This window comes from Scyliorhinus canicula, chromosome 2 (genome assembly GCF_902713615.1).
Source record: "Scyliorhinus canicula chromosome 2, sScyCan1.1, whole genome shotgun sequence".
Taxonomy (NCBI): domain Eukaryota; kingdom Metazoa; phylum Chordata; class Chondrichthyes; order Carcharhiniformes; family Scyliorhinidae; genus Scyliorhinus; species Scyliorhinus canicula.
The window spans coordinates 132,263,675-132,289,761 of record NC_052147.1 but is presented as its reverse complement, the minus strand read 5'-3'; the positions used below and the strand labels follow the sequence as shown (position 1 = coordinate 132,289,761).

Here is a 26,087-nt window from a genome sequence, read left to right as displayed (position 1 = left end):
AGGTCTCATATTATACAGTGGGAAATTGTTATCTATTTACATATAAGCAGTTCTTTCCCCTTCCCCTCCCCGCCTTTGTCAATTTCTGGTGGGGATGGGAGCGCTGCCGTGGCAACGGCCTGGTGGGTCGTCCCTGTACAGGAGCCCTCCTCCATCCTCACCCATTCTATGTCTGGTTCTTTCCGCTGTGCTGCCTAGTGGTAGGCTTGGGAGGGCCAGGCCCCTCATGTTTCTTCTTCTCTGCAGGACATTTTTGGGATTCCTTGGGTCCTTCCGTCCCCTGTCCCAGGGTTTTCAATGTTTAGGAAAGACAGACATGAAAGAAAAGGTGGTGGCGTGGCACTGCTGGTTAAAGAGGAAATTAACACGGTAGTGAGAAATGATATTAGTTCTGACAATGTGGAGTCTGTATGGATAGAGTTGAGAAATACCAAGGGGCAAAAAACACTAGTTGGTGTCATATAAAGACCCCCAAACTGCAGTGATGTTGGGAATTGCATTGAACACAAAATCAGAGATGCATGTAATAAGGGAGCATCGGTGATCATGGGTGATTTTAATCGTCACATAGATTGGGCAAATCAAATTAGCCAAACTGCCGTAGAGGAGGAATTCTTGGAGTGTATATGAGATGGTTTTCTTGACCAATATGTGGAAGAACCAACTAGAGAGCAGGCCATCTTAGACTGGGTACTGTGTAATGAGAAGGGAATCATTGCCAATCTGGCTGTGTGAGACTCCTTGGGGATGAGCGACCATAGCATGATAGAAATTTTTATCAAGATGGAGAGTGAAGTGTAGTTGATTCAGAGACTAGGGTGCTGAATCATAAAGGGAACTATGAAGATATGAGACGAACGTGAGTTGGTCTTGATAGATTGGGGAGAGTTACTTAAAGGAATGACAGTGGATAGACAATGGCAAACATTCAAGGAACGCACAGAGGAACTACAGCCAACTGTACATCCCTTTCTGCCACATAAGCAAAATGGTAAATGGGCCCATGGTTTACAAAGGAAATTGGAAATAGTATCCGATCCAAGGAAGAAGCATACAGATTGGCCAAGAAAAATAATAGGTCTGAGGATTGGGAGCAGTTTAGAATTCAGCAAAAAAGGACAACGGGATTGATTAAGAAGGGGAAAGTACAGTACAAAAGTAAGCTTGGCAGGAACATAAAGACTGGCACTAAGAGTTTCTATAGATATGTGAAGAGAAAGAGATTGGTAAAGAGAAATGTAGGCCCTACAGACGGAAACAGGGGAATGCATAATAAGGGACAAAGAAATGGTTGAGCAATTGAATGCACACTTTGGTTTTGTCTTCACAAATGAGGACACAAATCAGATACCAGAAATGTTGGAGAATGAAAGCTATAGCGAGAGGGTAGAACTGAGGGAGATCAACATTAGTAGAGAAATGGTTGCTGGGAAAATTGATGGGATTGAAGGTGGATCAATCCCCAAGGCCTGAGAATCTGCAGCCCAGAGTGCTTAAGGAGGCGGCTCAGGAAATAGTGGATGCATTGGTGGTCATCTTCCGGGATTCTGTAGACTCTGGAACAGTCCCTTCAGATTGGAGGGTAGCTCATGTCACTCCAATATTCAAAAAGGGAGGTAGAGAGAAAGCAAGGAATTATAGACCAGTAAGCCTAACATCGGTAGTGAGGAAAATTCTTGAATCCATGACCAAGGACTTATTGCAGAACATTTAGAAACCAGTAGCAGGATCAGTCAGAGTCAGCGTGGATTTATGAAGGGAAAATCATGCTTGACAAATCTGTTGGAATTCTTTGAAGATGTAACCAGTACAGTTGACAAGGCAGAGCCAGTCAATGTGGTATATCTGGACTCTCAGAAGGCATTTAACAAAGTCCCGCATAAGAGATTATCGTGCAAAATTAAAGCGCATGGGATTGGGGAAGTGTATTGAGGTGGATAGAAAACTGGTTGGCAGAGAGGAAACAAAGAGTAGGGATTAATGGGTCCTTTTCAAAATGGCAGGCAGTAGCTAGTGGGATGCCACAGGGATCGGTGCTGGGACCCCAGCTATTCACAATATATTAATGATTTGGATGAGGGAACAAAATGTAACATCTCAAAGTTTGCAGATGATACCAAGTTGAGTAGGAGGGTGAACTGTGATGAGGATGCAGGGATCCTACAGCATGATCTCAACAGGTTGGGCGAGTGGGCAAATCAATGGCAGATGCCGTATAATTTGGATAGGTGTGAGATTATTCACTTTGGAAGCAAAAACAGGAAGGCAGATTGGGAGAGGGGAGTGTGCTGAGAGACCTGGGTGTCCTTGTGCACCAGTCACTGAAGGTAAGCATGCAGGTGCAGCAGGCAGTAAAGAAGGCAAATGGTATGTTGGCCTTCATTGCGAGAGGTTTCGAGTACAGAAGCAGGTTGTGTTGCTGCAATTATACAGGGCCTTGGTAAGGCCACCTAGAATACTGTGTGCAGTTTTGGTCTCCTTTTCTGAGGAAGGATGTTCTTGCACTCAAGGGAGTGGCCGCCGAAGTTGTGCATGCCTCGTGGGTGATCCCCTGGCACTCCGGGATTCCCCTTTGACCAGGGACCCTCCAAAGTGGCTATTTGCAGTGCCATCTTGTTCCTTGTTTCCGAGATTGACCTTCTGAAGCCAGTCTAAATAAAGTCCTTCCGGCCCCTGTCATTTTGTTCCTCTCCCTCTTGCTGCCACCCACCCCCATGGCCTGCCATACATCTCCTTTTGTTTACCCTTCTGCTTTCCCCTCCTTGGTGTTGTGTCCCCCCACCCCCATCTGACGTTCTCTCCCTGTTGGGAGACGTGCCACGCCTTGATGCTATCCCCCAGCCAAACGGAGGATCGGTGGCCGTTTTACGCCATTTTCCCTCTTGTAAAACGTCACCATTCCCACGCTGGCGTGGAGACATAGCTTCAGAATCAGAGAATCCAGCCCCACTTCTCACTTACTGCCACTCTGCAAAGCTGCCCTTAACTGCCCTCTGTTTTCTGTTTCATACCATCCTTCAAATTTACTTCTCTTCAGGTCTTCTTGTACCAGTTGGGGATGGCTTTTCAAATAGTTACTCAAAATTTAGGTGAGAGTCAGCTGGATGAGTTGCTGTCTAATTTTGTGTACTGTCATTGTGAAGATAGCACTGACCTCTGGTCAACTTGGCTGAGGTCATGAATACATTCTCTACAGCACCTTTGCAGAAAATCTGTGTACATTGGTGAGTGACTTGGCGAAGAGTTGGTCTGAGGAATCCAAATCTCTTTGATTTTACAATGAAAATAATTAATTGTGAAGTATAAAACTGTGTAAAGCCAATAAGCTTTCATTGCCTCAGGGAGCTTTGCCCATCACCAATTTTATGACTTCATATTTGGATTTTCCACTCAGGGTTTCTTCAAGCCCTAATCTAGATGATCTTTAATTCTCAACTTCCCCTTCTTTGAAGCAATGTCCAAGGTTGTGGGGTGAGTGTGGAGCCAAGCCCGAAGTGGCAGTCTTCAAGGTATCAGACTAGCCAGAACCATTCAAGGGGAGTAGGGCATATGCCCTTGCCTTTATCTCCCTAATCACCCGCTGAAGAATCCTGTTCAGCTGGCTATCAGCAGCACCAACCAAAGCTGCAGGCTTTGTAAAAAAACTAAAACCCTAAAAATATGTAATATATAGTGCAAAACCAATAAACAATTTTAACAGTTACGGAGAGGTGGGGTATGATGGGGTGAGAGTTTATATTGGTGTGAGGGGAGAGGGTTGGGGAGCTCATTCATATTATTATATAGGCAGAGAGGTGACTTGATAGAGGTGTACAAGGTGATGAAAATGAAAATCGCTTATTGTCACAAGTAGGCTTCAAATGAAGTTACTGTGAAAAGCCCCTAGTCTCCACATTCCGGCGCCTGTTCGAAGAGGCTGGTATGGGAATTGAACCGTGCTGCTGGCCTGCCTTGGTCTGCTTTCAAAGCCAGCGATTTAGCCCTGTGCTAAACCAGCCCCTCTGATGAGAGGCATGGATAGAGTGGATAGCCAGAGACTTTCCCCCAGTGTGGAAATGGCTGTCACGAGGGTGTTGAAACCAACAATTCTACGGACACGTGCTTGTAGGATTAGAATAGCTGTTTTAATATACTCACAACAGAGCCAGCCGGTTAGCCATTGAACTTTCGGTGAACTGGCCGGCTGACCATGTGGCACTGAGCTTTTATACAGGAGCTTCCGGGGGAGGAGTCCTGGGCAGAGCCAAGGGAGAAGCCCCATACAACTCGAGCATTCCCAGAGCTACTCCCCCTGGAGGACAGGTAGTGCAACTGCACTTACAATACAGACACATGTATATACAGATTACAATCCGGTGTGAATCACATTCACCACAGAGGGGACATCATTTTAAGGTGATTGGAGGAAAGTATAGGGGAGATGGAGGTAGGTTCTTTACACAGAGTGTGGTGGAAGAGTGGAATGCACTGCCAGCAGAGGTGGTGGAGTCAGAGTCATTAGGGACATTTAGGCGACTCTTAGACAAGCACATGGACAGCAATAAATTGAAGGGGTGCAGGTTAGGTTAATCTTCGATTAGGATAAATGGTCGGCCCAACATTGTGGGTTGAAGGGCCTGTACTGTGCTGTACTGTTCTATGTTCTATATGTTATTGTTTGTTTTTTTAATTCTTGATTCGTCTTTTGTCTCTGGCCTGCTTTTTCGTTGCTATATTTTGAAGTAACTTTAATCAGTTCACAGCCCATCCCCCACTTCTCTTGTAATTAAGGGACTGCAATCCCCTTGCTTTTCCCTCTAGACTTGACTATTCCAATGCACTTCCATCTGGTCTCCTACATTCTACGCTTCATAAACCTGAGGTCACCAAAAACTCTGCCGCCCGTTTCTTACCTCACATCACTCCTGTGCTTGCTGGCCTACAATGGCTCCTGGTTAAGCAATATCTTGATTTTAAAACTTTCATGCCTGTTTACATTACGCTCTCTATTTCTGTAATCTCAACGCACAATTCTTTGGGATTTCTGCGCTCTTCTAATTCTGGTCTCTTGAGTGTCCCTGATTGTAATCACTTCACCCACCTTCCATTTCAAGGCTCCAAGCTCTGGAATTCGCCTTCTGTACCTCTCCACCATTCTGCCTCACTTTCCTCTTTTTTTAAAACTTTGCGTACCCAATTCTTTTGTTCCAATTAAGGGGCAATTTAGCATGGCCAATCCACCTACCCTGCACATCGTTTTTAGGTTAGAAGGGTGAGACCAACGCAGACATGGGGAGAATGTGCAAACTCCACACGGACAGTGACCCGGGGCCAGGATCGAACCCGGGTCCTCAGCTCCGTGAGACAGCAGTGCTGACCACTGCGCCATCGTGCTGCCCTGCTTTTCTCTTTTAAGACACTCCATGAAACTGCTCAGGGCATCCCAGTTGTGATCTAACCAGGGCTTTTTATAGCTGAAGGATCTCTTCTTTAGCCTTTTTGATCATTTTCTGTACCTGTTTAAGACATTGAATGATCTATGTAAATGGATACCCCAAGTCTCTCTGGACTTCTACTATTTCTAGCTTTTCACCATTTATAAAGTATACTTTCTGGAGTGATACAGTGGTGCAGTGGTTAGCACTGCTGCCCCATGCCACCAAGGACCCGGGTTCAATCCTGGCCCCGGGTCACTATCTGTGTGGAGTTTGCACATTCTCCCCGTGTCTGCGTGTTTCATCCCCACAACCCAAAGATGTGCAGGATAGGATTAGGCCACACTAAATTGCCCCTTTATTGGGAAAAAATAATTGGGTACTCTAAATTTATTTAAAAAAAGAAAGTATGCTTTCTAACTCTTTTAGGTTCAAACTGGATATCCTCACAATTGCCTACAGTTTTGTCCATTCAATTAATCTGTCAATGTCTCTGTAATTTTATGTTTCTATCTACACTGCTAAAAACACCATCTACCTTTGTGTCATTATCAAATTTGGATATGTGGATGTCTATTCCATTATCTAAGTTGTTAATAAATATGGTGAATAGTTGAGCCCTCAACTCAGCTCTCCTGTCAGACACTACTCATCATATTCTGCCAATTACAGTATCTACTCATTATCTATACTCTCTGGGCACGATTCTCCGCTCCCCACGATGCCTGGGAGAATAGCAGGAGGGCCTCCCGACATTTTTTACGACCCCGCGCTATTCTCCCCTCCCCCCACGCTCGGCCCACTCCACGAATCGCCGCTCGCTGTTTTTCACGGCGAACGGCGATGCCGATGGGCCGAGTGGCCGGCCGTTTACGACCTTTTCACGGCGGCGGCAACCACACCTGATCGCCACCATCGTGAAACGGGGGCCAGAAGCCCATTTGGGGCTTATAGGCGCCCGAATGGCACAGCAGTACCACGGCCGTGCCAAGGAGGGCAAAGGCCCGCGTCCGTAACGGGCCTCGGGCCTGCGTTCGTAACGGACGCACTATTTTCCCTCCGCCGCCCCGCAAGATCAAGCCGCCACGTCTTGCGGGGCGGCGGAGGGAAAAGACGGCTCCGCGTATGCGCGGGTCGGAGCCGTCTGCGTGATGACGTCATCCGCGCATGCGCGGGTTGGAGCCAGCCAACCTGCGCATGCGCGGCTGACGTCATACAGGCGCCAGCCACGCGTCATTCTTGGCTTCCATTCGGGCTTCCATTCTTGACGACGGTCGTCAAGGCCGCGCCGCCGAGACCCCCGGGGCCCCGCTCCTAGCCCCGATGGGGGGGGGAGAATCGGGTCCCGGGAGGGGGCGCGGAGGCTGCCGTGGGTGACGGCCTCTTTCACGGCAGCCTTCCCGATTCTCCGCCGTTGCAGAGAATCGGCCCTCTGTCTTTGTCACTCAACCTAGCGTATATACTCGCGTATCATGCGACCCCTAAATTTTTGTCCCCAAAACATGTTTTATGCTATATCTCATGTATCATGCGAGTCACTTTTTTGGAAATTAATGCCCAAACTAAAACTTCCAAATAGTATCATTGTCTGTGGATTCTGCAGAGTGGATTCTGTTGTGAAAGCAGTTCGCGAATCAAACAGCTTTCAAGCTGTCTTTACTAGCGTCATTCTGCCACTTGACGTTTCCATTCATAAAAACGGCAAGTAAAACACCCGCGAATTCTGTATCGGAAAAAGACGGCCATGTATTGAATAAACTACCCATGTGATCAGGAATACTACTCTTCAGATTTTGACCACAGCATTCTGATGGAAAGATGTTCAGCCATTTGACGTTTCCATTCATGTTTTTATGAATGGAAACGTCAAGTGGCAGAATGACGCTAGTAAAGCCAGCTGGAAACTGCCAGATTTTGCCAGGGAATTACCTGCCTTAGTCTGCCGACTGTGCCGTCATCTGGATGACAGTCTGATAAAGCTCAGTCTGGAGTAGTCCTCTAAAGAAATGCCATCTGTGATCTGTCTTCTCACCAGCGGCCCTCACAGCACCCCCACCCGCTTCAGCAGTGATGGCTAAAGGTAATCTGTGGTCATGCACTAGAACTGACCGGCAGCTGAAGTATTAGGTGAAGAAGGATTGAATAAGGGCTGAGACAATTAGGGGTGGGAGACCCCAGAACGCTTATGGTGATGGTGGAAGGGCCATCCCGTGACCCACCAGAAACCGCGCTTCCCCCACAGGCAGCTCACAATGGAGCAGCAGCATATTAATCAACCCATAATAGGAGCAGGAGCTTTGGTATATTTCACCCCCTTAAACCACTTCGTCGACTTAGGTAAGCCAAATCAATACAGGCAACGATTGAATCTAAAACATTATTAATTATATTATATGACTCCCAAAGCCTGTCCACCATTAATTAGGTACAGGTTAGGCCTGTGATGGAATACTCTCCACTTGCCTGGGTGATTACAACTCCAGCAATGTTCAAGAAGATCGACACCATCCAGGTCAAAGCAGCCCGTTTGATTGGCACCCCATCCACCACCTTCAACATTCATTCCTTCCACCACCGAAGCTTGCAGCAGAATGTACAATTTACAAGATGCACTGCAGAAATTCACCTTGGCTTCTTTAACAGCACCTTTCAAACCCATAATCTCTACCACATAAAAGGACAAGGGTAGCAGATACATGGGAACACCACCACCTGTAAGGTCTCCTCCAAGCCTAATTTGAAACTATATCACCATTCCTTCACTGGGTCAAAATCCTGGAACTCCCTTTCTATCAGTAATGTACCTATACCAAATGTACTGCACTGGTTCAAGATGGTGACTATCGGAAAAAACAGATGGTGACTCACTGTCACAAGGACAATTAGGGAAGACTTCCGGTGATTGCCATGAAGTGAGCGATCGCTCATTTGGTGGCTCCTGCTCATTTTTAGCCTTTTCCCCGCTTGAAGTGCGAAGTATTTTATGGCAAGGGGTGCAGGAGTGCCTATGGAAGGTTTTACTCTTCTAGTGTGGCTGGTGGATGGATCTACGAACTAGGAGTGCAGCAAGAAGAAAAGAGCTGCTGGAACAGGAGGTGCACCACAGGATAAGATGGCGGAGGGCAAGGGAGCTGCCCTGCCGCCCAGTGGTCAACGGAGCAGCTAATGGAGTTTCTAAATGCAAAGTTCAGTCAGCAGAGGAAGGAATCCCTGGAAGGCCTGGCCAAGGTGGTGGAACCGATTAAGTCGAAGATCGAGAGAATGGAGCAGAGGCTGGAGTCCCAGGGCCGGGCGATCCAAAAAGTAGAGGAGGTGGTGAGGGAGCATGAGCATATAGCAGAGATGGGGGTTATGTGGGAGACCCAAAAGAGGCTGAAGGAGAAGGTGGAGGATCTGGAAAATCGCTCCAGAAGACAAAATCTGAGGATTGTTGGGATGTCCGAAAGCAGCGAAGGTGCAGAGGCCGGCACATACGTGACCAAAATACTGGAGAAGCTGATGAAGAGGGGCCTTTCACCGGTCCCCGGAGGTCGACTGAGAGATCAGGGCGCTGATGAAGAAGCCACAGGCGGGCGAGCCCCAAAGGGCAATGGTGATGCGGTGCATCGTTTTCTGTGTAACGGGAAGATCCTCCAATGGGCAAGGCAGGTGAGGAAGTGCACCTGGGAGGGAACGAGCTGTAGGTGCACCAGGACCTGGGAGCAGAATTGGCGAAGGGACATGGGGAGGTTTGTGATAGTGTGTGGAAAGCTGGAGGGGTTGCCAATGATCCTGGTAAATGTTTATGCCCCAAATTGGCATGATGTAGAGTTCATTAGCAGGTGCTGGGAAAGATTCCTGATTTGGACTCGCACCGGTTGATCATGTTGGGGGGGGGGGCTTTCAATACGGTTACAGAGCTGAGTTTGGACTGGTCGAGCCCAAGGTTGGTGAGAGTGTCGGCAGTGGAGAAGGAGCTGAAGGGGTTTATGGAGCACATGGGGGGAGTGGACCCAAGGAGGTTTGGGAGAACGAGAATGAAGGAATTTTCATACTTCTACCATGTGCACCGGGTGTAGTCCCGGACTGACTTTTTCATGATGGACAAGGCGTTACTGGCGGGGGTGGTTGATTCGGAGTATTTGGTGATCGTGGTCTCTGACCACCCGCTGCCCTGGTGGATGTGTGTGGGGACCGGAGTGGAGCCCAGTGCCCGCAGTGAAGGCTGGATGTGGGGCAGTTAGCGAATGAGGAGGAGTGCGAGCGGGTGAGGACTGCCATTCGGGGGTATATGGAGCTAAATGACACAGGGGAGGTCACGCCACGCTGTGGGAGGCGCTCAAGGCGGTGGTTAGGGGGAGTTTATCTCAATTCGGGAGCATAGTGAGACAGTGAAGTAGGTGGAGATGGCAAGGCTGGTAGATGAGATCCTGAAGGTGGACAGAAAGTACTCGAGAGGTCCAGGAGAGGCAGAGGCTCCAGATGGAGTTTGGGTTTATGTCCACAGGAAGGTGGTGGGGCAGTATATGAGTACGGTGAGAAGACGGGCAGGATGCTGGCTCACCAACTGAGGCGGCGAGGATGATTGGCTGAGTAAAGGACGATAAGGGGAGAGTGGTGTTAGACCCGGAGGATGTGAATGGCATGTTTGAGACAATTTATAGTAGGTTATATGAATCGGCACCTGGGGCCACTGCTGGTGAGGGTGTAATAATGAGGCAAGGAAGAGGGGGGGAATTCTCTCCTACACTGCCACAAGCTTCCATCTCCCTGATAGAGTGTGGGTTGTGCCGCCCGTTACTGAACATCCACGGCAAGCTGTTAGCGAAGGTGTTGGCCTCGCGAATTGAGGACTGCGTCCCGGGGGTGACAGGCAAGGACCAAACAGGTTTTGTTAAAGGGAGGCGGTTGTCGGCAAATGTGAGGAGGCTGCTTAATTGAAAATGAAATGAAATGAAAATCGCTTATTGTCACGGGTAGGCTTCAAATGAAGTTACTGTGAAAAGCCCCTAGTCGCCACATGGGTGGTGAGTAAAGGGCCCGCGAATCACGTTCACCTGTTTTGGGCATGTTTGAAGCTGAGGGGGTTCTGGCAGAAGTTTGCGGAGTCCAGAAGTGGCAATATTCGGGGTGTCAGAGGACCCGGGAGTTCGGCAAGAGAGGCCGATATTTTGGTCTTTGCCTCCCTGATAGCCCAGAGACGGATTTTGGTTGGTGGAGGGACTCGGAGCTGCGAAAATCGGGGGTGTGGGTGAATGACCTGGCAGAATTCCTAAGGCTGGAGAAGGTCTTCATCCTGAGGGGGTCGGTTGATGGGTTCACTCGGAGGTAGAAGCCGGTTATCGATTTCTTTAAGGAGGATTGAGGAGTCAGCAAACGGGGAGTGGGCTGGGGGGAGTAAAGGGGTTAAAATGGGGAAGACAGGATGGGAGACGGGAGGTATTGGGGAAGTGGGGGAGGGGGAATGGGTTTTGATTGTTTATAATGTTGTATGGTTGTTCTTCTGCTTTTGTTTGTTTATATGAAAATGCCTTGAATCAAATATTTTTGAAAAAAGGACAATTAGGGAAGAACAATAAATGCTGGCCTGGCCTGTGACACCTATATCCCATGAAATATTTTTAAAATATTGATATAACATGCCAGATCTGGCTAGCCTCAATCCACAGCTCTTGATCAGAATATGTGATTTGACCACTAGATGGTAGTACAGCAAGTTGGAGGTGATTCCTCTTTCTGACTATTGTTTTTTGTCCCAAGATATTTCCTACACTCAAGAAAGCCTGGGTATGTATAAGCAAAATCTAAGATTTCACACTGAATGTTAGTGAAATGCATTTACAACTATTCAACTCACTACCCTCTCATTTATGGGCAGTTTTTCTGAGCATTCAGTTGTATGCTTGCTTCTGTTCACTGGGACAATTATTTAGATAAGACCTGGAGGAAATGGTGCAAATGCCTGCAGATGATGCCAAAAATAAGGGGTATAATTAGTTCTTCAGAAGGTCAAAGTAACACTGATGAAGTGGGGGAATGGATTAAAATCTGGCAGATCGAACTGAAAATCAGTAAATGTGAGGTGATATATTTTAGTTTTAAAAGCTATTTAGCAGATCAGGTAGCACATATGGCAAGGGAAACTGATTTCAGGTCAACGGTCTTTCGTCAGAATTTTTTAAACTCATAATGGTAGGAGGCGTCTGCTGTGGAAGAGCAAAGGGATTTGAGGTCACAGACTCACGGGACATTAAAGGCAACAGCTCAGGTTAATCAAGCAGATTTTATTGCAAGAGGCACAGAATATAAAAACTACAAGGTAATAATGATCCCTTATAAACCTTAATTGGACCTTAATTAGAGTGCTGTGTTCAGTATTGGGTTCTAAACTGGAGGATAGTGATGCTTTAGCGAGTGCACAATGTAGATTCATTGGGAATCTATCTGCTCTGTGGAACTGCTTTGTAATTCAGAACATCACAGATTAGCGTGGCAATATGCAGGATAGTTAGAGGGAGTTGAGTTAGAATTAGACCCTTTTCTGATGGAGGTTCAATAAGAAACCACAAATAAGAGATTAAATGTTACATTTAGAACAGGAAGCAGGAGAAACCCTCTTCACAAAGAGAGTTTTCAAGATGTGGAATTCACTCTGAGGATTCATGGTTGAGGCAGAAATTGTCAACATTCAAGATTAAATTGAATAGGTGTATGAAACAAAATGGGTTCAAGGGATATGGAGGACACAGTGGCTATATATGATTGGGACAGTTACCTGCACAACCAACACAAACTGATTAGGTTGAATTATATCTTTCCAAGTCGTAGCTCCTATTTATTTCAATATGCTAGTAATACATTCAAAATGTAAACTCTTCCAACGACTCACTGGATTAATACATGCCACAGGTACCACTAAGAAATGCAGACAAGGAGGTCTCAAGTTCAATCACTTTTTTTTCAACTGTTAGGGCTGGTACAATTGGTCACGCTACCCAAGCCAGGGAAGGGGGAGAGAAAACATCTCTTGCTACTGGTCATTATCTAATATCTGTTACTACAAAGTTCCTGTGTGTGGGCATAGGGTGAGATGCCTTTAACTAGCAGGTAACATGCCTGACATTCATCGTCAAAGTTTACATACAACAACGGTTATTTGGGTGCAGTTTTGGAGGGCAACTGACATCTGTGAAATTTTACCTGAGCAAAAGTCACTGTTTAAAGGGTGCAGGAAAGGAGTCTGGCATAGAGAATTAAAAAGGCAACGGGTAGGGGGTTTGAGGTCATACATCTTTTCTTCCCTCCTTTCGCTTATTCTGCTCTTTTTAAAATGCTGTTCAGTTGTAAATATCTTCCAATCCTGAGGGAAGTTCTTGGACCTGTTTCTCAACAGGCCTGTCAAGTATTTCTAGCTTTTTCTGCTTATACTTTGCTCACTTATACAGCTAAACTGTGACAACTGCATGATTAAAAGAAAATATGCTGACACTTGTCTGAAGAATGGTTACATGGGCAAGATACTGGGAAATTGCTGGTACCTGTGGAATCAGATGAAAGGAGCCTGGAAGGTGAAGAAGAAACTCAGAAGAGAAAGATCATTGTTAAATAATGCTTACAATGTTCGGTGGGGGGTAAATGAAAGCTTTGAACCATCTTTAAACGAGGAGGAATGACGGCAAGATTAATTGCAAACACTCACCTGCAAGCATTCTATACCCAAAGAAGAAAGCTGCGATCAGGACAGCTACGACAGACACCGATGCCAAAGCAATTACAATTGTCTCCTCCTTGTAGTGCGGTCTCCAAGTACCTAGAACACAGAAAAATAAATTACAGTGTTGTCACGCACTTTAGCTAGTATATATAAAAACTTGAATGTACAAATAAGAAAGGCAGAATTGCATTTGCTAACCTTGCACCTTATTAACAGCTCTCAAATGTTCAAAGTGTTTCACATCCCATGAATCACATTGCGCACTGCTACTATAGCAGCAAGAACAGCAGACATTTTCAGATCACAAGATCTCACTAACAGCACAAAAACATAGAAAATAGGTGCAGGAGTAGGCCATTCGGCCCTTTGAGCCTGCATCACCATTCAATATGATCATGGCTGATCATGCAAATTTAGTATCCCACTCTCGCTTTCCCTTGATCCCTTCACCCGCAAGGGCCACGCAAAGGCAAAGACAACAAACTGGCCCCAACAGCTTTCTGTGATAGGGAATTCACAACTCTCTGACAGAAAAAGTTCTTCCGTATCTCAGTCCTGAATGGCTTACCCCTTATTCTTAGGCTGTGACCCTTAGTTCTGGACATCCTCAACATCGGGAACATTCTTCCCGATCTAGCCTGTCCAGTCCCATCAGGATTTTATATGTTTCTAAGAGATCCCCTCTCATTCTTCTAAACTCCGGTGAGTACAAGCCCAGTCGATCCAATGTTGCTTCATATGTCAGTCTTGCCATCCCGGGAATTAGGCTGGTGAACCTTCATTGGACACCCTCAAGAGCAAGAATGTCCTTCCTCAAACTAGGAGACCAAAACTGCACACAATACTCAAGGTGTGGCCTCGCCAATGCCCTGTATAACTCTAGCAAGACAACCCTACTCTTGTACTCAAATCCTCTCGCTAAGAATAATAGAATCATAGAATTTAAAGTGCGAAGGAGTCCATTCGGCCCATCGAGTCTGCACCGGCTCCTGGAAAGAGCCTCCACCGCCCCATCCCCGTAACCCCACCGAACCTTTGACATTAAGGGACAATTTAGCACGGCCAATGAGGCGCTTGTTGGGCCGCATTCCGGACCTGGAGGCAGGGGGCCTGATCATGGGGAGAGACTTAAACACAGTGCTGGATCCCCCACTGGACCGGTCCAGTTCAAGGACGGGTAGGAGACCAGCGGCGGCCAAAGTGCTGAGGGGGTTTATGGACCAGATGGGAGGGGTGGATCCCTGGAGGTTTGGGAGGCCGAGAGCGCGGGAGTATTCCTTTTTCTCCCATGTCCATAGGGTCTATTCCCGAATAGATTTTTTCGTCCTGAGCAGGGGATTGATCCCGAAGGTGCAGGATGCCGAGTATTCGGCCATAGCGATTTCAGACCATGGGTTGATCTGGAGATGGGGGAGGCGCAGGACTAGCGCCCGCTCTGGCGCCTGGATGTGGGGATGCTGGCTGGTGAGGAGGTGTGTAGGAGGGTCCGGGGAAGTATTGAGGGGTATCTTGATACCAACGACACGGGGGAGGTCCGGGTGGGGATGGTCTGGGAGGCTCCGAAAGCAGTGATCCGAGTGGAGCTGATCTCCATCCGGGCCCATAGGGAAAGGAGGGAGAGGAAGGAGAGGGAGAGACTGGTGGGGAGCTCCTGGATGTGGACAGGAGATACGCGGAGGCACCGGAGGAGGGGTTGCTGGGGGAACGGCGTAGTTTGCAGGCCAAATTTGACTTGTTGACCACCAGAAAGGCGGAGACACAGTGGAGGAGGGCGCGGTATACGAGTATGGGGAGAAGGCGAGCAGGATGTTGGCGCATCAGCTCTGCAGGCGAGATGCGGCTAGGGAAATTGGTGGAGTGACGGATGGGGTGGGAATGTAGTGCAGAAGGGGACAGAAGTAAATGGGGTCTTTAGGGACTTCTACGAGGAACTGTACCGGTCGGAACCTCCGATGGGGAGAGGGGGGATGGAGAGCTTCATGAACAGGCTATGTTTCCCAAGGGTTCAAGAGGAGCTGGTAGAGGGGCTGGGGGCGCCGATAGAGTTGGAGGAGCTAGTCAGGGGGATTGGACAAATGCAGTCAGGTAAGGCGCAGGGGCCGGACGGGTTCCCGGTGGAATTTTATAAAAAGTATGCGGATCTGGTGGGCCCCCTGTTGGTGCGAGCCTTCAATGAGGCATGGGAGGGGGGGGGGGGGGGGGGGGGGGGGGGGGGCTTTGCCCCCGACGATGTCGCGGGCACTGATCTCTCTGATCCTGAAGTGGGATAAGGACCCCTTGCAGTGTGGATCATACAGGCCTATCTCGCTCCTCAATGTTGACGCTAAGTTGCTGGCGAAGATCCTGGCCACCAGGATAGAGGACTGTGTGCCAGGGGTGATACACGAAGATCAGACAGGATTTGTCAAGGGACGGCAGCTCAACACAAATGTGCGGAGACTGCTAAATGTTATTATGATGCCGGCAGTGGAGGGGGAGGCGGAGATAGTGGTGGCGCTGGATGCGGAGAAAGCGTTTGATAAGAGTTGAGTGGGGGTACCTGTGGGAGGTGCTGGAGCGGTTCGGATTCGGGGAGGAATTCATCAAATGGGTGAGGCTGCTCTACGCGGCTCCGATGGCAAGTGTAGTTACCAATGGAAGGAGATCGGAGTACTTTAGGCTCTATCGTGGGACCAGACAGGGGTTCCCCCTAACCCCCTTGCTCTTTGCACTGGCGATTGAACCTTTGGCTATGGCGTTGAGGGAGTCAGGGAGATGGAGGGGTCTGGTGCGGGGTGGGGAGGAACATCATGTATTGCTGTATACGGACGACCTGCTGTTGTATGTGGTGGATCCAGAAGGGGGAATGCCGGGGGTGATGAAGCTGTTAGCGGAATTTGGGGGCTTCTCGGGCTATAAGTTAAATTTAGGCAAGAGCGAGGTATTTGTAGTACACCCGGGTGATCAGGAGGAAGGAATTGGGAGACTCCCATTTAAGAGGGCAGTGAAGAGTTTCAGATACCTGGGGGTGCAGGTGGCCAGGAGTTGGGGGACTCTCCATAAGCTTAATTTTACCAGGCTGGTGGAGCAGATGGAGGAGGAATTAATAAGGTGGGACATGGTGCCGCTATCGTTGGCGGGTAGAGTGCAATCCGTCAAAATGACGGTTCTCCCGAGGTTCTTGTTCCTTTTTCAGTGTTTGCCCATCTTTATCCCTAGGACCTTTTTTAGAAGGGTGACTAGCAGCATCATGAGCTTTGTTTGGGCGCATGGGACCCCGAGGGTGAAGAGGGTCTTCTTGGAGCAGGGTAGAGATGGGGGGGGGGGGGGGGGGGGGGGGGCTGGCGTTACCCAATCTCTCGGGGTATTATTGGGCGGCCAATGTGTCGATGGTGCGCAAGGTGGGTAATCAAGGGGGAGGGGGCAGCATGGAAACGGATGGAGAGGGCGTCCTGTGGAGATACAAGCCTGGGGGCCCTGGTAACGGCGCCGTGGCCGCTCCCTCCTACGAGGTATACCACGGGTCCGGTGGTGGCGGATACCCTCAAGATTTGGGGGCAGTGAAGGCGACATAGGGGAGAAGTGGGGAGCTCGATGGAGGCTCCATTAAGGGGGAACCATAGGTTCGTCCCGGGGAACATTGATGGGGGATTTCAGGGTTGGCACAGAGCGTGCATCAGACAGCTGAGGGACCTGTTTATTGATGGGAGGTTTGCGAGCCTGGGGGAGTTGGAGGAGAAATTTGGGCTCCCCCGGGAAACATGTTCAGGTATCTGCAGGTAAAGGCATTTGCTAGACGGCAGGTGGAGGGATTCCCTTCGCTTCCCGCGAGGGGGGTGAGTGACAGGGTGCTTTCGGGGGTCTGGGTCGGAGAAGGGAAGATATGAAATGAAAATCGCTTATTGTCACGAGTAGGCTTCAATGAAGTTACTGTGAAAAGCCCCTAGTCGCCACATTCCGGCGCCTGTCCGGGGAGGCTGGTACGGGAATCGAACCGTGCTGCTGGCCTGCTTGGTCCGCTTTAAAAGCCAGCGATTTAGCTGAGTGAGCTAAACCAGTCCCTTTAGATATATGATATCTAAAAGGTAATGCAGGAGGCGGAGGAGGCATCAGTAGAGGAGCTGAAAGCTAAGTGGGAGGGGGAACAGATCGAAGACGGGACATGGGCTGATGCCCTAGAGAGGGTTAATTCTTCCTCCTCGTGTGCACGGCTTAGCCTCATCCAATTCAAGGTGCTGCACCGGGCCCACATGACTGGGACGAGGATGAGTAGGTTATTTGGGGGTGAAGACAGGTGTGTCAGGTGCTCGGGGAGTCCAGCGAACCATGCCCATATGTTCTGGGCATGCCTGGCACTGGAGGAGTTCTGGAAGGGGGTGGCGAGGACGGTGTCGAGGGTGGTGGGATCCAGGGTCAAGCCAGGGTGGGGACTCGCGGTTTTTGGGGTTGGGGTGGAGCCGGGAGTGCAGGAGGCGAAAGAGGCCGGTGTGCTGGCCTTTGCGTCCCTAGTAGCCCGGCGAAGGATCTTGCTACAATGGAAGGATGCGAGGCCCCCAAGCGTGGAGACCTGGATCAATGACATGGCGGGTTTCATTAAGCTAGAGAAGGTCAAATTCGCCCTGAGAGGGTCGGTACAAGGGTTCTTTAGGCGGTGGCAACCTTTCCTCGACTTTCTGGCTCAACGATAGGGTACGGGGACAGTAGCAGCAGCAACCCGGGGGGGAGGGGGGTGGACGATGACTATGTTTGTTTATTTAATTTAAATTTATTTTTAAGTTCTTTTGTTGTTCATTGGGGTTGGGGGGGTGGGGGGGATGTGATATATACGTCGATTCGGTCTGGGGGATGTTACAGTTATTATGGGTTATTTTGTTGCATTTCATTGTTTGTCATTATGTTTTATATTTTCTGTAAAAAATTCCAATAAAAATTTTTAAAAAAAAATTTAGCATGGCCAATCCACCTAACCCACACATCTTTGGACTGGAAGGTCAGCATGCCATTAGCTTTCCTCACCTCCTCTGTTTGTGTTAATGGTGACTATGGGTGATTCCTTTTTGTCATTTGTTTATATTAACAAGTGGGCTAAAGTTTGGGGGTTTCGTTGGAGGATGGGATCATTGTTACTGATATGGGGATCGACATTGTATTCATTACTGATTGTTGTTTATTGTTGGGTGTAAATTTGGGAGAAAATGTGAAAAAGGAGAATAAATATATTTATAAAAAAAACATTCCTCACCTCCTGCTGTACCTGCATGTCACCTTCAGCGGCTATTCCACCATGACACCCAGGTCTCATTGCATTTACCTTTTCCTAAACTGCCACCATTCAGACAATAATCTACCTTCCTGTTTTTGCCACCAAAAGTGGATAACCTTACATTCACCCATATTATATAGCATTTGCCAAATATTTGCCCACTCAGCCAGCCTATCCTCTTTGCATTCTCTGCACAGCACACACTGCCACCCAGCTTAGTGTCATCTGCAAATTTGGAGATATTGTAAGAGATTGTTTTGGTGGCTTTGGTTGAGACACAAATGTTCTCCTGGACACCATAAAGGTTTTTTTCCCTTTTTTAAAAAAAATTTAGATTAGCCAATTATTTTTTCCAATTAAGGGGCAATTTAGCATGGCCAATCCACCTACTCTGCACATTTTTGGGTTGTGGGGGCGAAACCCACGCAGACACGGGGAGAACGTGCAAACTCCACACGGACAGTGACCCAGAGCCGGGATCGAACCTGGGACCTCAGCGCCGTGAGGCGGTTGTGCTAACCACTAGGCCACCGTGCTGCCCTTTTTTTCCCTTTTTTAAAGATAAATTTAGAGTACGCAATTATTTTTTTCCAATTAAGCGGCAATTTAGCGTGGCCAATCCACCTACCCTGCACATTGTGGGGGTGAGACCCACGCAAACACGGGGAGAATGTGCAAACACCACACGGACAGTGACCCAGGGCCCGGATCGAATCTGGGATCTAGGCACTGTGAGGCAGCAGAGCTAACCACTGCACCACCTTGCTGCCCCTGGACACCATAAAGCTGCCTGCTGTTCTTTGAATAATGCGGCCCTCGGTTCTGTGATTCCCACTGGAGTCAATTCGCTCAATTGGTTGGCTAGCTGGTTCGTGATGCGGAACGACGCCAACAATGCAGATTTAATTCCTGTACTAGCCGAGGTTACTCCTGAAGGCTTCACCTTCTTAACCTTGCCTCTCGCCTGAGGTGTGGTGACACCCAGGTTAAATCACCACCAGTCAGCTCTCAAAGGGGAGAGCAGTTATGGTTTCCTGGGTCTGTGGCAGCATTTCCAATTCCCATTGAACTGTCCAAACAGATGACAGGACAGAGTTTCCAAAGAACATTACTTCAGACAATGCAGCACACCAACTTAAGGTGCTAGAAACCTAATCAAACTGGTTTGCACTTGATTTGTCAGTTCTAACATACCTCCATCCATCGGTTTTCCACCCTTGTGTTATATTACTCAAGGGCTTTCTTTAAACATACCCTGATTCAGAAAATCAGAATCTCATAGAATCATAGCATTTACAGTGCAGAAGGAGGTCATTCGGCTCATCAATTCAGCATGGTCAACCCACGTAACCTGCACATCTTTTGGACTGTGGGAGGAAACTGGAGCATCCGGAGGAAACTCCCGCAGACACGGGGAGAATGTGCAGACTCCGCACAGACAGTGACCCAAGCCGGGAATCGAACCTGGGACCCTGGAGCTGTGAAGAAACAGTGTTAGCCACTGTTCTGCCATGCCGCCACTATCTATAACTGATCTGCCAGCTGTTTCTTCACATTTTAAGTGAACACAGTATAAAAATTTTACCTGGCCATCACTTTAATGGTCCATCTATAAGTCTCACAAAGGAAACATCTAATCTAGTAACCATATAAAATTATATACATCGGGCCAAAGGAAGCAGCTGGTCGGCCTGTTATTAAAATAACGTGCCTTTCAAACCTGAGGGCAAGTTTGCTAATCTCTGGGTCTTGGCACTAACAACATGCCTACAACATCCAATGCCAAGTTTGCTCATCAAGCTGCCAGCTGGCATGGCTGGTTGTGCTCCACTATTTTCTGGTGGGCACTCTAGACGATATGTTCATAAGGTGATGAAATGTTCTATTATCAAACATATCCCTGGTTGATACTGAGCCAATCCAACTAGAAGGTCTGTATTTGAGGTGAGTTTTGTACTGAATCAGCTTGTCAAAGCAACAAGGGATGCAACTGGCTGTCTCATTGACTGTTGACGAGGAAAAGAAAATCTGCCATTTTACATTGTTGATGTGAAGTGTATCGCAGCTACCAATGTGCGAGGAAAATCGCAGTAGAACCAAAGCATTTTAATGTTCAGCAGCATCACAGGGGAACTAAACCTGGGATGCTCAACTGGTAATGTTTTACATTCTTGGGGGCAGCACAGTGGCTAGCACTGCTGCCTCACGGTGCCGTGGTCCAAGGTTCGATCCCAACTCTGGGTCACTGTGTGTGTGGAGTTTGCACATTCTCCCCGTGTTTGCATGGGTTTCGCCCCCACAACCCAAAGATGTGCAGGGTAGGTGGATTGGCCACGCTAAATTGCCCTTTAATTGGAAAAAAAAATGAATTGGGTACTCACTCTAAATTTTTATAAAAACAAAAAAAGTGTTTTACATTCGCTACTTGGCAGTGCTTTTGATCACCTGGGTACCTTTGTTGATTAAAGAACACCTCTTCAGACAATGTAGCACTATTGATTAAAGGACCACTATGGTGGAAGAAAGTGAAACATTAGATACGGTGCTCAATTCTCTGAACTAAGGCTTGAAGCCATACCCTTCTGAGTTTGAGTGATGGGTGCTACCAGTGACACCTAAAAGATTGAGGAAGATGTTCTACAAATTTGAGGTCCTGTGGAAGAATGAGCTAATGGATAATTGCCTTGATTTTACATGAATCCAACTGATGTTCCCTCGCTTTAGTAAGGGGTCACTGAAGCCAATGTGACACCCCGGCAGAGATCTGCTGGCCTAGTACACACTAGGAATCAAAGTTGGGACATTGTTGATTGGCAGTGTTTAACATGACTACAAGTAACACTCTAAGCCACCGTTCCATCAAGTTGAGTCACAGAGGGCGGGATTCTTCCATGCCACGCCGTTTGGGAGAATTGCCGTTTGCGCCGGATTTTCGCGCGACGCCAGTCCGCCATTCTCCCAACCGGCGAGAACGGCATCTTCGAGGTTGGCGCCGCGCCTCCTGGAGAATCGCCCGAGGTGCTAAGTCTTGCGATTCTCCGGGCCCCCCGCTATTCAGCGGCCAGATGGACCGAAGTCCCGACGGCGTGACCTGGGGTCACGCCGTCGCAGTTCACCACTGCAAAATAAATTGGTCAGCCAGTCATGCTGGCTGCCGCTGCCGAGTGAGGAGGTGAGTGGCCGCCGTTTTCGGAGGCAGCATGTTGTGGCGTCCACGGCCGGTGCTGGTGGGGGGGGGAGGGGCCTCCATGTTCGGTGGCGCAATGAGGAGGGATGGCAAAACTGGGCAGTGGACGGATACTGTGGGCAGGGGTCAGGGTGCCCGTGTGTCTGTAGCGACACCAGCCAACCGGTGCACACATGTATCCCATGGCACCTGGCTGTCGAGGTGTCAATGCGCCATTCTTAAACATGTTGTATCCCCCCCCCCCCCCCCCCCCCCCCCCCAACCTCCTGCACATTGTAATGTTTGGGCACCAGCCAGCAATGTTTACCGCCATGGCGGGAGCTGCTGCCTTGCAGGTGGCCTTTTGCCTGCATCGACGCAGGCTCAAAGCAGCTGCGGCAGCGGCGGCTGCAGCAGAGGGACTGGCTGCAGAGGGCCCTGTGCCACCTGCTCAGGCTTCAGGCTCGCCCGTCCAACAGGAGGGGGCAGAGGCAGAGGGGACGATGACCACCACATCGTTGGGGATGCACAGGACAAGGATACCAATCTTGATGGGGCACAGGGGAGGAGGAGGAGGAGCAGGTGGTGGTGCCAAGGCGCCGGAGGCACCTCATGAGGTCTCGAGTGTACCACCACCACATGTCCTTCGAGGACCTGCCGGACAGTGCATGCAGGGGGAGAATCCAGATGAGTAGGGAAACCGACGCACATATATGCCACCTCATGGCGCACCTGACACACCATGGAATGGGGGGAGAACATGCTATCCTGGTAGCCATCATGGTGACGGTTGCCCTCAACCTCTACGTGACGGGGTTATTCCAGGCGCCGAGCGGGGACCTGTCCGGTATTTCCCTATGCATCGGTGCACCGATGCATCCGAGCAGTCGCCGACGCCCTGTATGTCATCGCCGACCGGTACATCCAGTTTACAGAGGACTGCGCACACCAGGATGCCCGGGCAGCGGGATTCACCTCCGTGGCCAGGATACCAATGGTCCAAGGGGTGATTGACGGGGTGCACGTCGCCATGCGTTCACCATCGGAGAACAAGGACGTGTTCATGAACAGAAAGGGGACCTACACCATGAACATTCAGGTGGTCTGCGACCACCGCATGAAGATCATGCACGTGTGCGCCCAGTACCCAGGCAGTTAGCATGAAGCATGATGCCTTTATCCTGGCGTAGTCCTTCATCCCCGCCATGTTCGAGGGACGTCCTCCCCATTGAGGGGCTGGTTGCTGGGCGACAGAGTTTACCCGTTGCGGTCGTGGCTGATGACGCCTATACAGAGGCCACAGACTGACGCGGAGAACCGCTACAATGATGCCCATGCAGCAACCAGGGGTGTTGCCGAGAGGTGCTTTGGCCTCTTGAAGATGCGCTTCAGGTGCCTGGACCGCTCTGGAAGGGCCCTCCAGTACCACACAGAGTGGGCCGGCCGTATAGTTGTTGACTGCTGCGTCCTGCACAACATAGCCCAGCAGAGGGGCGATGTCCTAGAGGAGGAGGCACAGGGGGAGCCCGATGAGGGCAATGCATCTGTACATGAGGAGGAGGAGGAGGATAGGGAGGGGGGGAGGGGCACAGATGCGACATGGGGGCTGGATATGGCCGAGAGGCTGCACAACGCCACCGGCTTGGCGAGCAAGCACCCGAGGTGTTGATCGCCGCATGTTTCACCAACTTGGGAGAGGGCATCACTGAGCAAGGCACTTGCACCACCGTTCCGCCCAAACGCACCACCCAGCATCCCCCACCATCCGCACCATCCGACAACCGTACCTCCCACACCACCACTTTCACAGCACCTTACACCTGTGGCACAACGGGATGGTCTCTCACAATTGGTTGTGTAAGGAGGTGTGATCAATGCCATGTTGAATGATGACAACCCGCTCTGTGATGAGCTGTGAGCTCCGGATCGATAGACAATGTCTGACTCATGACCACAGCTACACCCTCCACCTGGGTGGTCCCTGTATGCGTCACGGACACTCCATCACATGGCCATGTGGGGTAGCTGGCGTCGGTGTTCCGAGGACGACGGGGGTTGAGGGCGGAAAACACACACCCAGCCTCACCGTTGTACCGAACTTCGACCCCAGCGCCACTCGGTCCCCTTCACGACTCCTCAGGCACCGGACATAGCACAGAGGCATCTAGGTTTGGTGTAACAATGACTTTAATTGTGACATTTACATACAAGTGCCCTAGCCCCTATAACTAAGCTGTGCCCTGCACCCGTGCCAAATGACTACGTGTCGAACCTTTTTGCCCTATGGGCCCTACCAGTATGTCTTGGTGTTTCCCCAGATTGTACAGCAGGAGTGGAGGCGGACTGCTGAGAATCCTGCCCTGCGACCCCTACCTCGTCCCTCTATGCAACCCAAAATACCCCAGACTTGTCTCGTTTGCTCAAACACTAGCCATGGGGGACGCATACATCAATCACACCCACCCCACAAATTTTGGCCCAAACCCAAAACCTCCCCGAACTTCAAAAAGGTACATCCACGTTAAATAGTGTTCGTATGACTGCATCGATTTAAGAACATAAGAACTAGGAGCATGAGTAGGCAATCTGGTCCCTCGAGCCTGCTCCGCCATTCAATGAGATCATGGCTGATCTTTTGTGGACTCAGCTCCACTTTCCGGCCCGAACACCATAACCCTTAATCCCTTTATTCTTCAAAAAACTATCTATCTTTACCTTAATGAAGGAGCCTCTGCTGCTTCACTGGACAAGGAATTCCATAGATTCACAACCCTTTGGGTGAAGAAGTTCCTCCTAAACTCAGTCCTAAATCTACTTCCCCTTATTTTGAGGCTATGTCCCCCAGTTCTGTTTTCACTCGCCAGTGGAAACAACCTGCCCGCATCTATCCTATCTATTCCCTTCATAATTTTATATGTTTCTATAAGATCCCCCTCATCCTTCTCAATTCCAACGAGTACAGTCCCAGTCTACTCAACCTCTCCTCATAATCCAACCCCTTCAGCTCTGGGATTAACCTAGTGAATCTCCTCTGCACACCCTCCAGTGCCAGTATGTCCTTTCTCAAGTAAGGAGACCAAAACTGAACACAATACTCCAGGTGTGGCCTCACTAACACCTTATACAATTGCAACATAACCTCCCTAGTCTTAAACTTCATCCCTCTAGAAATGAAGGACAAAATTCCATTTGCCTTCTTAATCACCTGTCGCACCTGTAAACCAACGTTCTGTGACTCATGCACTAGCACACCCAGGTCTCTTTGCACAGCAGCATGCTTTAATATTTTATCGTTTAAATAATAATCCCGTTTGCTGTTATTCCTACCAAAATGGATAACCTCACATTTGTCAACATTGTATTCCATCTGCCAGACCCTAGCCCATTCACTTAACCTATCCAAATCCCTCTGCAGACTACCAGTATCCTCTGCACTTTTCGCTTTACCACTCATCTTAGTGTCATCTGCAAACTTGGACACATTGCCCTTGGTCCCCAACTCCAAATCATCTATGTAAATTGTGAACATTTGCGGGTCCAACACGGATCCCTGAGGGACACCACTAGCTACTGATTGCCAACCAGAGGAACACCCATTAATCCCCACTCTTTGCATTCTATTAATTAACCAATCCTCTATCCATGCAACTACTTTACCCTTAATGCCATGCATCTTTATCTTATGCAGCAACCTTTTGTGTGGCACCTTGTCAAAGGCTTTCTGGAAAACCAGATATACCACATCCATTGGCTCCCTGTTATCTACTGCACTGGTAATGTCCTCAAAAAATTCCACTAACTTAGTTAGGCACGACCTGCCCTTTATGAACCCATGCTGCGTCTGCCCAATGGGACAATTTCTATCCAGATGCCTCGCTATTTCTTCCTTGATGATAGATTCCAGCATCTTCCCTACTACCAAAGTTAAGCTCACTGGCCTATAATTTCCTGCTCTCTGCCTACCTCCTTTTTTAAACAGTGTCACGTTTGCTGTCCTTCTGAATAGTTTGATACCCTCGGATATTTAACTCCCAGTCGTGACCATCCTTTAACCATGTTTCAGTAATGGCCACTAAATCATAGTCATTCACGATGATTTGTGCCATCAACTAATTTACTTTATTCCGAATACTACGAGCATTCAGGTAAAGTACACTTATGTTGGTCTTTGTTTACCTCTGTTTTGAATCTTAACATCTCCAGTTTTATTCCTTTTAGTATTACTGGGCCTATTCACTGAGCTCCCCTCAGTCACTGTACCTTGTACTATCGCCCTTTTTGATTTTTAACTATGTCTTCTCTGCCTTGCACTTTTCCCCTTACTTCCTTTTGCTTCTGCCCCTGTTTTACTACCTTCCAAATTCTTGCATCGGTTCCCATCCCCCTGCCACGTTAGTTTAAACACTCCCCAACAGCTCTAGCAAACACCCCCCCCTTGGACATCGGTTTCAGTCCTGCCCAGGTGCAGACCGTCCGGTTTGTACTGGTCCCACCTCTCCCAGAACCGGTCCCAATGCCCCAGGAATTTGAATCCCTCCCTCTTGCACCATCTCTCGAGTCACGCATTCATCC

At 49.0% G+C, this 26,087-nt stretch overlaps 1 protein-coding gene across 2 annotated transcripts in view; it reads right to left on the bottom strand.

The window, feature by feature from the left end:
• The window catches only part of bmpr2b (bone morphogenetic protein receptor, type II b (serine/threonine kinase)), a 392,181-nt gene that overhangs the window by 73,258 nt on the left and 292,836 nt on the right, over positions 1-26,087 (bottom strand). For both annotated transcript variants that reach the window (XM_038786943.1, XM_038786948.1), the window contains exon 4: positions 13,093-13,203. In XM_038786943.1, the coding sequence (XP_038642871.1) occupies positions 13,093-13,203 (111 nt within the window). The remainder of the gene's footprint in view (positions 1-13,092; positions 13,204-26,087) is intronic.